At 34.3% G+C, this 15,171-nt stretch overlaps 1 protein-coding gene across 2 annotated transcripts in view; it reads right to left on the reverse strand.

Moving 5' to 3' along the window:
* Fchsd2 (FCH and double SH3 domains 2) overlaps window positions 1–15,171 on the reverse strand; it is a 244,730-nt gene that overhangs the window by 126,392 nt on the left and 103,167 nt on the right. For both annotated transcript variants that reach the window (XM_047517161.1, XM_047517162.1), the window contains exons 5-6: window positions 7,406–7,550; window positions 3,164–3,297 (exon numbers count right to left, since the gene is read on the reverse strand). In XM_047517161.1, coding sequence (XP_047373117.1) covers window positions 3,164–3,297; window positions 7,406–7,550 — 279 coding nt within the window. The remainder of the gene's footprint in view (window positions 1–3,163; window positions 3,298–7,405; window positions 7,551–15,171) is intronic.

Raw genomic sequence — 15,171 nt, forward strand, 5'->3', positions numbered from 1 at the left:
AAGAAGGTCCTTAGACTCTCTGCCCTGAATGATTTTCTTCTATTTAATCTTCTTCCACTCTAGTATTCTTACCTCCCTATCTCCCTTAAGGCCTAAGTTTGGTAGGGGAACTATAACCTGTCAGACAGTAGTAGTATGTTGCTTTTACCTAAAACGCTAGACATAACTATACAGACAAATCCTAAGGAACAAGCAACACTCCCACAGCCATGATTTTTCTGAAGCTGAAATGTTTGTCTTAACTGCAGTGTCATGGTGATTGCCATGGGAGAGTTCAATGCATGCATTGACAGCTATGCCTCTTATTATGAAGTACAGTTGCAGACCACTTGGGACTGGAAGGTGGAGCAGCTAGTCTGCAGAGACACTGTGAAAAGGACAGCAAAGTCACCTCTTACCTTTCTAACAAGAGAGAAAACATTCAGGTATGAACACACATGCATCCTAACTCCACACCCCACTGCTTAAAAAGCAAAAAAATGGGTCCAAAATATTTGTTATTTCCTGCCTAATTTTATTCCTATTTTATTTATTTATTTATTTATTGGGGTGCTGGGGATCCAACCCAGGGCCTTGTGCTTGCAAGGCAAGCACTCTACCAACTGAGCTATCTCCCCAGCCCCTTATTCCTATTTTATAGGAATTTTTTGGTTTTATTCGTCAGATTTCTATTCATTTTGATGTAGAAAAGCAAAGGCTACGAGTCCTGTTAAGGGTAAGAAAGACTGTGTTTGAAGCATTCCCATTTCTTCTTTTTTGATAGTCATTATCCAACTAGACTGAATTGCATCCAATGTAAATATAGTTTTAAATTTATGGCTTCTGCTTCATTTGCTAATCTGTATACACTTCTTGCATGGTATTTAGGTAGGTATTAACAACAGAATAAAATGGCACCGGTCCTTGAAGACTACAATCTAAAAAACTAAGGATTTTTATAAATCACACACTATATAAATAATGAACTATACTGTGTACTAGTCTTTACCATCTATCCTTCAAATGTTAATGTTCCTTAAGTCTCCAAACTCAACTTCGTACCTCATTGTATATATGACTGCATCCCTATAACTCATCTGATGGGCAACTAACCTCCAAAGTACAATTCTCAGGGCCAAATTCTCATATAAGAGCAGATATATGATCACCTGCCAAACATATCCATGCCACTGTCTCCCAGGTTCTTCAGAATTTACACATCCAAAATGGAACTCATCATCTCCTTCAGACTAACCCTCTTCCTTCTATAGTCTCTCCTAATGTGCCTATCTCACCATCCATCAAAACTATATGTACTTCAGTACTTAGTCCCCTTCCTGATATTCCTATTTCAACCTGTAAAAAAAATACTCATTCTTCATCAAGACTTTGCCCAAGCTTCACTTCTCTAAAGGTTCCCCCTTTACAAACAGCAATATTAATCTCTCCATTTTCTATGCTTTATAACAGTGTTTTCATATTATTACTATAAGTAATTAATGACTAGGTGATTGTCTTTAGGTAAATATTTCTTTTAGTTACTATGAATAAACAAATGATAAAGTTACTTTTTCTAATTATAGGCTCTAAACTCCTTGAAGGCACAAAAGCCTGCCTAACTCATCTGTGACCCATAGTTCCCAATATAATTACCAAATAAATGTTTACTGAATTAAGATTTAGAGTCATTTTTTTACTCTGTAGTTGAATTAATTTTCCAGAGAAGTTACATATTGAAGTAAAATGTCTCACTTTGAATTTGGCCACATGAAAGACGTTCCTTGTGATCGATTCTGTGAACTATACCTAGTCAAATCCATATTTCTCAGGAACGGTCCACCTCTGTATTCCTTTCTACTCTCTGGGTCTTGGCTAAATTAGGCATTTATGTACATGCTCTACAAATCTATCAATTCTCTGTTCTAGAATCCCTGAGAGTTTAAAAGACAAGTTCCTAAAAGCCAAAATGGCAGAGTAATCCAGGGGATATCTGCTAACCTTCACAACTTATTGGAAAGATGGGTTTGGTGACTCCATGAAGGCATGGGAAATATTTGAATGCTAAAAAATAAAATAAAAACAATAAACTTAAATTAGAAAAATATTAAATGTTTTCATGTAATACCAAGTATACGATGAGTACTCATTCACCAACACTTCATACTGAATAAACTTCCTAGGAGTCCCTGAATTTTCTCAAGATGCTGATGAAGTTGCTTAAATTTCTTGCAGATAAAAAGCATGTTAGGAAGCCAGGTATGGTGCCTTGCACCTGTAAATCCTAGCTATTCAGGAAGCTGAGGGGGGTGGATCAAGAGTTTGATCCCAGCCTGGGCAACACAGAGAGACCCTGTCTCAACAATGACAAGAAAACAACATGTTAGAGGTAACCCCCTCCTTGCTGGACTATTTGTACAAGTGTCCAAAACTTTCTGATTTCATGTCTAGGAGTTTGGACTCCTAGATTTTGCAACAGTCAGCACTGTGAAGTCTCAGCTCTCCTGCTCATAGGCCTCTTTAGTTCAGTTCTATAACACAGGTTTATTTTTTTCCCTCACAATATTTGTCAGATTCTCTCAAGGTGTCATTGCAAAAATCTCTACTCTATTGCTTGACGGTATTGCCTATTACCAACTGCCAGTTCCTTCTTTTACATATATTGAAAGTGATATTGACAAAATTGCTAGAGCATACATTAAAAAGTAGAATTACATGTAAAACAAAAAACTGCTTGGGGCAGGGTTTTAAAAGGAAGTCAGTGCTCTTGTTCACTTGATGTGCCATTTGTTCTTCAATGGCATCTTAAGGATCATAGGGATTTCCAACTAAAACTGATTTTTAGAGTCTAGTACGATAAATTGAGGCTTTTAAACTTAATTTTCAGATGTCATCACAACCTTTACTAGACTTTCCATAAGCTTTCAAGTCTGTAAGTACAATGTTCATTTACCTCGTCTAAAAATTCAATTTGAAAGTCAAAACATTCCTATTTTGTTGTTTTAATAGATAAAAACCAGTCAATATAAAGTAAAAATGTGGTCTAAAGTAAATAACATGTGTATCATATGAAACAAACACAACCAAAGAACAAAGCTGTATCCTATATAAAGAGAGAACAAAGTATTAATCAGCAGAGATAACATTTAACTGCATAACAATTTCTCAGAAATACTAAAACACATACTTTGCCTCAATGTCAGCTTTCTCTCGCACTGCATGAGCCATCTGTTCAGTCTCAAAGTACTTCTTTTTGCCTTTAGCTAAATCTTTCACTGTCTCTTGTAATTCAGTTTGGATCTTTGTCAACTGGTCCACACACTGTAAAATACAAAAGTACAATTATTACAATTTTTAATTTTCAGGTTTACAGAAAATGAGTTTGTCCCTAAGGACCATGCATTATGCCTTCAGGATGGAAACCCAAGAGAAAAATCAGCACTTTTAATGTCTTTCAAATTGCAATTTAAAATTCTATACACAGCTGGTACTTCCATCTCAAGTAGTGTATCAAATAGTGTCGCAGTTTGTCTAGCAATCATGATTGACATTAAGGTAAGGCATAAGAAGAGCAACTATGAAAGAGCTTGCTGTTGCAGATACCATGGCAATAAAAGCAAAAGAATAAAGCAATTCTTCATAATTAATAGAGTCTCCCTATTCTAAGTACTAAGAAGATAAAATGATTAAGAGATTTAAGTAGGCTACTAAGGTAAAGGAGTTACATGTATTTTTCTATAAAATTCCTTAAATATTAAATTCCAACTTTTTTTTTTTGGCGATTCTGGGGATCAAACCTAAATCTCTTTAAATAAAATGACACCATAATGGATATGGTGGCAGTTTACAAACTCTAAAGTGTTAGATAAATGTGAATCACAATTCTTTCCTTTATTTTTGTGGTTCTGAGGACCAAACACAGAGATCTATACAGGCTAAGGATGTGCTATACCACCGAGCTAAAACCCAAGCCCCAAATCACAGTTATTTCAAGGAGGATAGATAAACTCTAGTATAAAATGAGAAAGATATGGCTAAGTAAACATAAGAATGGCAAAAAGCTTTATGTTACTGTGAATCTTGATCTAATTTATAAACAAACATTGATATATATAAAAAATGATCTGGAAAAGGTTATGGTATATTCTCATTATAATTTTCATTATAACCTTAGGGCTTTCATAATTATAATGTATCTATGTTTATCCCCAAGTATTATAAAAGAAAACAGCCAAAATAAAGAACATTATAAAAAGAACATGAACTTTAAAATGTTATAGAGGGAGAATAAATATTAAGTCGAAATTGGTTCTCATGGTGACAGAACTTGGATTAGACTAACTTCTTATAGTCAGTGGAAGTGTGAAAATTGGACAGGGCACACCCTGGACTTAGGGAATTATGAGACCTAGAAGAGGACCACACCTAGGCAAGCTCTCCACTCAACCTGACTTTTCCCCTCCTGAGGACATCTGTTGAATCATGACACAGAAATAGGATATAAACAGAAAATAGTATTTTTACTCTACTCTGTGAAGACAGACTGGAGTTTAGAGGATGCTGAAAACACCAGGAATTTGCAAGACAAAGATCTAGAAAGAAGGGTATTACAGAGGAGCAAGTTCAAAAATCTATATGTGATATCCCCCTGAGTCATTTGATTTCTAATAGGTATGTGTAGAGTGAAACACCAAGAAATCCAGCAGACAAAAGTAGCTGAGAGGCTAATGACTGGTCAGAGTTAGAAGATCAGAGTTGCTACATGATGCTCAGAAGAAAAGCTAAAGGTCAAGTCTTGTCAGAGTAGAATAAGGTCTTGGAGTAAGCATCTCCCACTTTTAGTTAAGACCAAAGAAGTGAAACAGGTCTGTTCCCTAAAAAGACCCCAAATCAGGATAAAGGTCTAGCATTCTATCTGCCTGCTAAACTTCACCATATTTGGAAATAACATCTCCAAGAGCCTCCACACATTTGATTCACAATGTTCAGCATGGTGAGGCACACTAAAGTTGCAGGCCCACATAATGAAAACCAAGAAAATCAGCAGACAATAAAAAGAGACCCACAGTGATTCATTTAGTGGAATTATAAAACAGGAGTACATGGAAAACAGGGAGAATTATACCTGAAACATGGAATCTAACTTCTAAAAAGTCATATTAAAATTCTCTAACTGAAAAAATACATTGATTTCAAAAGATGAGTTTTTAAAACATTAGGAACAGAAGAACAGAGAATTAATAAACTGCCAGATAGATTAATGGGAGTATATAGAGAAAAAAGGGTGGAAATACAGAGAAAGTAGAAAAAGTACAAAAGAAACATGAACAGAGTCAAAAGGTCTAACAGAACAAAAGTCTTAATGGAAAGATAAATAGAATAACACTGCTGGAAGATTTTTATATTGTCCATGAGGTAGTAAAATACTAATTCAGGGTAGACTATGAAAGTTAATTTGAGACTAGGTTTGGGAAACAGTAAAATTACTAATTCAAGGTACTCTAAAAAATTAGCATATTGAAATCTCTAAGGTAATTACTAAAAGAATTATATTGTTATAAAATTAGAAAGTTAACAGTGGAGGAAAAATTTATGATAAAAATATAGGAATGCTCAATATCACTAACCATTAGCAAAATTAAAATCAATGAAATAATACCTCACACCTGAGAGGATGGTGATTTTTTTTTTAAAAAGATGAGTATTGGCAAGGTTGTGGAGATACTGGAACTTTCATATGTTGTTGGTAGGAAGACAAAATGATGTAGCCAATATGGAAAGCAATTCTACTAGTTTTACTGAAACTTTTGGGAAAATTGAAAAGTTGGTATTGCTATCCAGAAGATTTCTAAATGTGGCATTTGGGGACCACCAAGTGGAAAGAGTTAAAATAAAATAATGGAAAGAAAGACTGAATACTAATACCATCATCTGAACCCCTGGATTTGCCTGCAGTTTTCAAATATACAAAATAATACTTTCTCATTTTGACTTAAACCAGTTTGAAATAGGTTTTGTTATTTGAAATCCCAGATACATATTATGAACCAATACACACTTATGCCCAACATGTATTTAACATTCAACAATTGCCTTGATAAGCATAAATGCCATTATTATCATGTATATCATGATACAAGTTAATTCACAGATAAGGGAATGGCCAAATCTCACCAAACATTCTTTGCCCAGGAATGTTGTATAATTCAGGTCTGAATCTATTCCACCAATGGAAGAGCAAAGGAGGAGTTAAATTTTTTTCAAAATATTCTGATTTTGAAAAGGTGAAACTTTCCAATAATTCAGTTAGAGTTGATAAATGCAATGGCAATTTGAACCACAATATTTCTGCCTGGTTAGCAAGTTAAACTAGTATTAATTCTCTGTTCCTCCCGTTTACTCCTTTTCCTGCATAATCAGATACATACACATACATGAATGTATATTTTCTTCCAACTTAAAATCATTGATTAGTGGTCATATAGTTTAGTCACATAGTTAACAATGAACAAGATAATTTCATCCTTATACAAATATGTTTAAATTGAATGATATTAGGTAAGTGCTCTAAAGAAGTTAAAATTTTATATATACACACATATACATTTAACACTTATTTCATGCACCTGAAATCATCTTTGGCAAACAAAGAAGATCAGTATTTTTAGAAATGACAATCAGAATCAGAATAATGGATGGATTCTGAAATATTATTTCCTTAAATAATTGCTTTACTGTTCTGAAGTATTAATCTCTATTAAAAAACTTCAATTACTTATTAAGAGTCATGATAAACTCCATTTTTGTCACTCTCTATCCAAAAAGGACACAATTCAAACACATGCTTTCAACAGCACACTTTAAATTAAAATCATATTAGACAATGATATTTTCCTATGAACTTTAAATTTCTGTATAATCAAAGAAATAGGTCCTTTTGAAAAAACAGTTTACTAATGAGGAGCCTACATAATTCAACTTTAGAGTACACGAGGCTTTTAAAAATAAGGGTACGAGTAAATTATGCAAAATGGCCCAAGTTGAAGCTGAGACTGACTAATACAAACTGTTCTCAAGATTTAGTGAACTTAGAAACAATTATTTTAATATACACCCAACTGTAAGAATACTGTGAAACTACATAGGTCTAGTGTAAACTACACAGGTCTATTTTCTTGAATTGTACTGAAAAGTGAGATTTCTAAGGAACATTTACTGAACTTTCCCCAATTTCCATGTATTCAATTACACTTTCCTTTATTAGTTAGTAAGATGTAGTTGAGAAATCCTACTAAAATACCATCCAAAAACATTTGTGACCATATTTTTAAAACTCTAAAATTTTTAAATGCAATTTAGCATGATTTTATAGACTACAAATGCAGCACTGAGGTATTAAAATACATAAAAGACAAAAGTAGAAAAATACCCTTTTTAGTTGCTGTTCTTTTAAGCTTCTCACAGTCCTGGCAGGCTCAGAAATGAAGTTTTTATAATTTTCACATATATTGATCCGAGACTGGGCTACCTGCATTGTTCCCTCGAGGAAAGATTTCCAAACAGGATACATGCTCCTAAATTCAAAGAGGGATAGAGAAGAATTAGGCAGGAAAATGGAAGAAAAAGTTGTCTAACCTTTTGCTCACTGTCAAACACTGACAGAATAAATATCTTCTTCAGAACCATAAATGTTTATTTATATTGGCTTACAAGCAATATTTCAGCATACCGAGAAGCATGGCATATACTCTATCCCACTATGATTCAGCAACAGGGAGTAAAGGGATACAAGGATTATAATTTGAGACAAAGTTAACACTATAAAAATAGTGAATAATTCAGACTCTTCAGGCCTTTCACTGTCATAAGGTCATCATTACGCATATCAAATTTTATTACTTCATCATGGTATTCTCCTGTTTTATAAACTTAGATTTAGAGTAACTCTTGGTTACACAAGAATATGGCAGTACAGAAATAAAGATGAAGGGTTGGTTACCTCTAAATTACATTCTCTTTCAACTACACTGTTTTACATGAACCCATGTGGCTGGAAAAAATAAATGTCATGAACAACTAACTGCGTATATGCTTGAGAAAGTCTATTTTGTCAAACAAAAGGAATCTCTGATATTTTGCTCTACATCTGTCTCTGTTATAATGTGCTCAGGCACCATCACACTTGTGCTTTGAAGTCATTCCAAACAAGTCCCATCACCTTGCTTGATAAATGTGCTCAGCAATCTTTTGGTAAAGTCAAAGAATTATTCATCCTTTGTTTTTTTCTAGCCAATTTCCTTTTCAAACCTTCCCTCCTAATTTGTTAAATGCCTAGCCAATTCTTGTATGCTCCTACATTAACCATAATGTATCTTATAACTTACCATAACAATGGATGGTATTTTTTTTAACATGAGACACCTACAGTGAAATTTTGATAGATTTTAATATTCATCTCCTGAGATTTCCCTTCTGGCATTCAAATAGATTTTCTACTATAACAATGTGTGGGACCATATGCTACAAAAAAAAAAAAAAAAAAAGCTAGCTGTGGGTCAATAGATGACACTGTAAAAAGAAGAAAAAGAAAAATTGCCTGCTCCCTATCCTAGTTAGAACTTAAAAAAAAACTTGATAAATGATAGTTTTCAACCAACGAGTCTTAGGGACCAATTCATGTAATATGCCAAACCAATAGAGACTGAAATACTTATTTATTTTGGCAGATATATCAGCATCCCTTTGGAAAGACTTAATAGATTGCATTAGTAAAGCAAAATATCAGTATAAAAGCACTGATGGACTTAACAGCAGCAAAACTGGTGTCCTCCATGGTCTTTCACAGCAAATGACTTACTATGTGAACTCCTAAACAGCCCAAATAATTGATTTTTCCCAGAGAATGCACTGAAAGAAAAGTTCAATACTATGCTCAGCAACTATTAATTTATACGTAAAAATACATTTTTAGGGTTGGGTTTGTAGCTCACTGGTACAATGCTTGCTTAGCATGTGTGAGGCACTTGGTTTGATCCTCAGCACCACATAAAAATAAACAAAGGTACTGTGTTCATCTACAGCTAAAATACACACACACACACACACACACACACACACACACACATTTTTAAATCATAATAAAAATGAAAAGCTACCATTATGAATTCTAACAGAGGAAAGGAGGTCTTGGGAAAGGGAGGAAATCCTTCCCTCAGTGTAGCACCTTCTTCCCTTCACCCTTTCACCTGGGTAATTGCTGTTCACTCTTCAAATCTCAGTTTAAATATAACTTCCTCTGAAAAGTCTTTCATAATCTCCAACAAGACAACTCCCAGACTCAAACCAAGTATCTCTTTGTTATTTGCTCAGAGGTGGAAACACTTTTCCTGTAATTTAAAAATTGTTATGTAATTATTCAGTTAATATCCATCCCTCTCACTAAAGTGAAAACTCCATGAAGGTTGAGTATATATTTCACTGACTATCGATCGTATTTCTAGGGTCTAGCAAATATGGAATGATTACAATAATGTGTATTGAATGAATAAAGCAATGAAGAGATGAATGTCTAAATCATGAAGATTCACACAATAACAAGAGAAACCCTTTGCATCATAAAGGGAGTTTAAAAAGAGACCTCCAGAGATTAGCAGATCAATAGCATGCAAACATATCCTTAAGGCAGTACCATGAAAAGCATGGAATTCGGTTACCAGTCAGAAGACCTGGACTCAAGTTTTAGTTTAACCAATATAATCATATGTAGCTTACCTAACACTATACTTTCATTTCCTCAACATGCAAATAAGGAAACAAAAAATGTTTGACTTCCAGGACATTGTTCTCTCTCTGTCTACTCCTACCTCACTGGCCACTGATGGTTTCCTTTGCCGGTTCTTCACCTCCTGGCCCCGTAAATGCTAGAGTGCCCCAGAGTCAGTCCCCAGTTTCTTCTCTTCTCTTCACTGACTCTTGGATGAGTTCATCCAGGCTGATGGCTTTACATACTATCACCTTGCTGACTTATTCTGAACTTTTAATTCCTGCCCACACATCTTCCCTAACCTTTGGTTGCCTATTTAACATAACCACATTATGTATTTAATAGATGTCTTAAAACCTAACATATCCAAAACCAAATTCTTAATTTTCCTAGATTCTGTTCTAGCAATATATTTCATCTCATTGACAGCTACTCAGACTTAGTGGCTCAAACTCAATCCCCAGAATTGTCAATGATACTTCATTTTCCTCTCACATTTCACATCTGCTTCCATCAAGGAATTTTGTTTGCTTAGACTCACAAAATATAATGGAATCTGATTACAGTTTTATATCTTCCACTGTGACCATATATAAGTCACCATCATCTTATGCCTGGATTATTGCAGCAGTCTCTACCTCTGCCTCATCCCCTAACCTCTGGTGTCCTGCACAGTGCAGTATCTGCAGAGTCACAGCTTCCTGGCACTCTATCCATCTCATTAAACCTTATCACCAACTGACATATATATTTAATTATTCACTTGTTTACCATCTTCCCTCACTAGAACATAGGCTCCAGCTGGCAGCAGCATTGTTTTAGTCACCTTTATATTCTCAGCACCGAAAATGAGTATGGCACTGCAGGCACTGGAGGAGGAGAGGAGGGAATGAAGGGTCCTAAATTTAAACCCTTGTTTGTCTGATTCCCAAACCATGCACTTCTGCTGACATGACTCTTAAGTCTTAGTAACAAGGCTAACATTAAAGAGAACCTTTTCATTCCAATAAAGTTATACTGAGATCTGTGTATCCTACACTATTTTTGCATATGTCCTACACTATTTTTGGTGTATACCTTCTGTATAATTACTCATCTTTTTTTGTTAAACTGACTTTACATTTTCAAACTAAAATATGTACCTTACAACTTTATATCACTATTAGAATTGAAAAACACTTGCTATAATAATCAAGTTATAACTAGTAAAATACAAATACCCGCTTATACCTGTAAACTATTGCCTGTATGACTATCACATTGGAAAGCAGAGAAAACTTAACCAGAAACTTTTCATCATGAAACAAATCAACAAATTCATCCTTACTGTAGTTTGGTGGCCTCTTGAATCGACAAGTGATAAAACTGCACAAAACTTAACATGCACACACTAACATACAAATGGATAAAACACATCACATAAAACTGATGAATTCTGAACTAGATTAGCAGACCCTATCAATATCAATATTCTTATACTAATGTACAACAGTCATGTAAGATGTTAACACTGGGGGAACTGGATGATGAATATAATACTCTTTGTAATTTTTCTTACAATTGTATAGGAAGCTACAATTATCTCAAAATAAAAGTTTTTTAAAATCAAGGAAAAAAACCCCATAGTTCTTCCCTAAGTCTAAAGGTAGTTTCCTTACAGCAACACACCTTGGGAAGACTCTAAAAATGTGAAAAATTCATAATCTAGGATTAATTTATACAGTAATTGATAATAAGAAGGCATGATTTTTTTAAAAAAGTTCATGTGTTGTCCTTGGCAGATGGGGAGACCAAAGTCCAGGCTACACTAGAAAGCTGAGCAAGAGGCGACCACGGTCCAGTGAGCTGCACTCAGGATTGCAACTCACTTGCAGTTGACATGCCAAAGGTTGGAGGACTGAGGACCAAGGAGAAGAAATGCCCAACGATAAGGAGAGACAGATTTCTCACGGATTTGAAAATCACAAAAAGAAATTAAAATTTCACCCCACTGGCGAGGAGAAACAAGATTTTCAACCAGGGAAGTGGGAGGAGGCCAATTTTACAAACATAAAGATAATTACGATAAAAGGCAAAAGAGTGTTTGTTGCTTTGTAGCAAACAAAAAAGTGTGAAAAGGAGAGATGATAGGCAGAGCAGCAGCTACTTAACATTCCAGATAGGAGAAGATAATATCTAGAAAGATCAAGTTGCAGGTAGTTGATTTTTTTGTTCTCTAAGCTGAAAGTCAATAAAAGTAAATGATCATTGTCAGTTTATAGACAATAGTTAAAGTCAGGAATATAAATAAGATCACTGAGAAGAGTCACTACAAGAAAGCTAAGGGAACTTTGAGAAACACAGAGAAAGAACTGAAAATATTTTCTCAGACATTTCAGGAAAAAGAGAGGGGGAGAAAAAGCAGTGTTATAGAAGTCTAATTTCCAAGCAAATGGGGTTTCATGTCATTAAATAATACATGTATCATCAGATTGACAAACAATCTAAAAGACTAATCACATGTACTGTTGGTAAGTAAATAAATGGGGCAATTTTAAATTGTATCAAAAGAAATGTAAAATATAGATAAAAGTTTATGAAGGACAATTTCCATCATCAAGATTTTGAACATATAAACCCTTCACCTAGCATGTCTCCTCTAAGAATTTACCCTACAAATATACTTTCACAGTGTATGAAAATATACCTGTGTGCAGCATTAATTGTAATAATCATAAACTAAATAACTATCCAATAGAGAAATGGATAACAAACTGTAGCTCATTTATATTGTGACACCAAAGCAGTCATTAAAAAGAGTGAACGTACTTCTGTGAAAGGGTGTCTGAAACACTTTACAGAAACATATGCACACAATGATTCCAGTTCTGTCAAAAAAAGGTAAAACTGTGTATGTTCATGAATAAATCACACAGAAAAAAATAAAATGAAAGAAAATATCATATGATTTTATAGCAATTACTCCAGGGAGTAGAAATGAGAATGAAAGAGGTTTGGGAAACAGGATGAGGCAGCACTGTAGACCTTTTCTACTCTTCAATACTATTTATCTCTTTAATGAAAAGCATGTATAACTTTGATAAGAATTTTTAAATTACCAACACAAATAAAAATTTAAAAAGTTAAACAATTTAAAATAACTAAAACCATATAAACTCTGAATAATCCCCCACATGCACACCAAAAAAGGGGACTTCCTATGCTCACCCTCAATTCTGATTTTTCTATTGCCTTTTTCCAAAATGGCATTGCTATCCTTTCAGTTGCCTAAATTAAAAAACCTGGCAGTCATTGTATAATCCTTCCTCCCCTCCTCCTACTTCATTCATTCAGTCAGCGAATATTTATCAAGTGCCTTTTATGTGGCAAGAGCTATTTTAGATATAAAGACAACTGTTTATAGTTTGTCCCAGAACAAATTTAACAAACTTAAAACAATGAAACTGCCAAATCAACTGTGAGTCCTCTAGCTTTAGTTTTTTAAAGTATCTCTGAAATCCCCCCCACATCCTGATATTTACTATCATTTCCAGAGTTTAAATAAGAGATGAGAAGGGATTAAATTTCTGTGATTCTATACTTCCTGAATTCCTTACACCCCTCTAATCCACCTTCATACTGTGATTAAGGGAAGTTGATCACATCATTCCCGTTGTGGAAATTGTTCAATGCACAAATTATCTTTTGAATAAAAATAGACACTCCATACTATGATATGCAAAGTCCTTTATGATGCTAAACATGTTCTCCATATTCACTACTAGGTCTATCCTCCAAGCTATATAGTTCACATACTACTCACTGCTACCTAATATTCATATTTTCCCATACTCCATGCCTTTAAGATGTTACTTCTGCTTAGAATTTCATTTACCAAACTGACTGGCAAACTCCTGCCCGAGTTCAAGACTAAGCTCTCCAAATTTAGGTTTTCTTGGATGGTCCCAATACACCTCTATTACTACCACCTGATAGGAAAACCATTTATAGTGGCTACCTCCTATAAGTTCCTGAAGGACAGACATCATATCTTTTAGTGTCTCTAAGCCTGAAGTCTCCTTTAACTGCTGAAATTAGTAGGTATTACATATGTACACATTGAATAAAAAATTTTAAAAAAGAATGAATGCATGAGTGTTTAAAATAGTTTGTGTGATCTTGAGTAGGGTATATAACCCAAGACCTAGAGTCCCAGTATGTAAAAATAAAGATAATTAAATCTGCCTCACAAGGTTATTTTAATAATCATGGGACACAAGTGAAAGTTCCTAGCAGTGTCTGACGTATATTGAATATTTAGTAAATGTCTGCTTAAGCTTGCCTTAAATGCAGCTTTTTTCTTCTTTCTTCTTCTTCTTTTCTTTTTTTTTTTTTTTTTTGTGTGTGTGTTAGGGGGGTGGGGGATCAAATCAAGGGCCTCACACATGCTAGGCAAAATGCTTTATCACTGAGCTTATAACCCCACCTCAACTCCCTATTTCTTAGGTAACTTGAATACTGAATTTCAAATTAAATTGGAATACAGCTTATCTATAAGTTGGAGTCTTTTATTCCCCATCAAGCAATCACTTTCTGGGTCAGGATGAATTCTACATATCAGCAATTCTAAGGATGTTCAGTCTCATATCAAGGTTTTGTTCTAATTGTCTTTTTTGCCTAGAATTTCATCTCCCCTTTCTTCCCTCTCAGCTGAAATTTGTAGACACTGGAAAGTTCGCAAGAAAATCTCTATTTTTATGTTTTAATATTCTAAGTTGGAATTATACCATTCTATTATTTAAATATCATGCTACTTTCTAAGTTAGGCACTGAGAGGAACTATTAGGGTTTCTTGTATATGCTTCAGCTTTCTAGCCCCATTACCACATTCTTAAGAAATTCTGATGGTGCCAGTCTTCAGTGGCAATTCAACAACTTGATTCCATATTCAGACTCTAAACCATACACTTCAATACTGAATTCTTCATTACCATGGGTTCTCTACTATTGTTTCATGGGTATTAGTCTTAATTCCAACCACATGGCCAGTTCTGAGTTCTTTGACTTCTGAATCCTCCAACACTAAGGACAGCCTCGAGCACAAAAGACAACAAATACTACCAAATTAACCCCCAAAAAGACAAAATCACATTTTTAATATTGGTAGGTCAGTAAGTACACAATTTATATCCCATTACAACATGCCTTCTTTAAAATCTGTACGTAGGGTATTACCCAGCCAGCTTCTGGATACCCTGTTTATATACATATATACACACATTTCTAAAATAAGTATTGTGCTATAAAGGAAGCTCTTTCCCTTAAAACATATTAGAAACTTTTTTCCACTAGTCTCACAAAATCTCATCTTTCCAAATTTAGAATTTATTTCAGAAATAAAAAATCCACAATCAAGACAGTACAGTATAATTTTGCCACAAATGTGTGTTCTA

This window comes from Sciurus carolinensis, chromosome 11 (assembly GCF_902686445.1).
Source record: "Sciurus carolinensis chromosome 11, mSciCar1.2, whole genome shotgun sequence".
NCBI classification, from domain to species: Eukaryota; Metazoa; Chordata; class Mammalia; order Rodentia; family Sciuridae; genus Sciurus; species Sciurus carolinensis.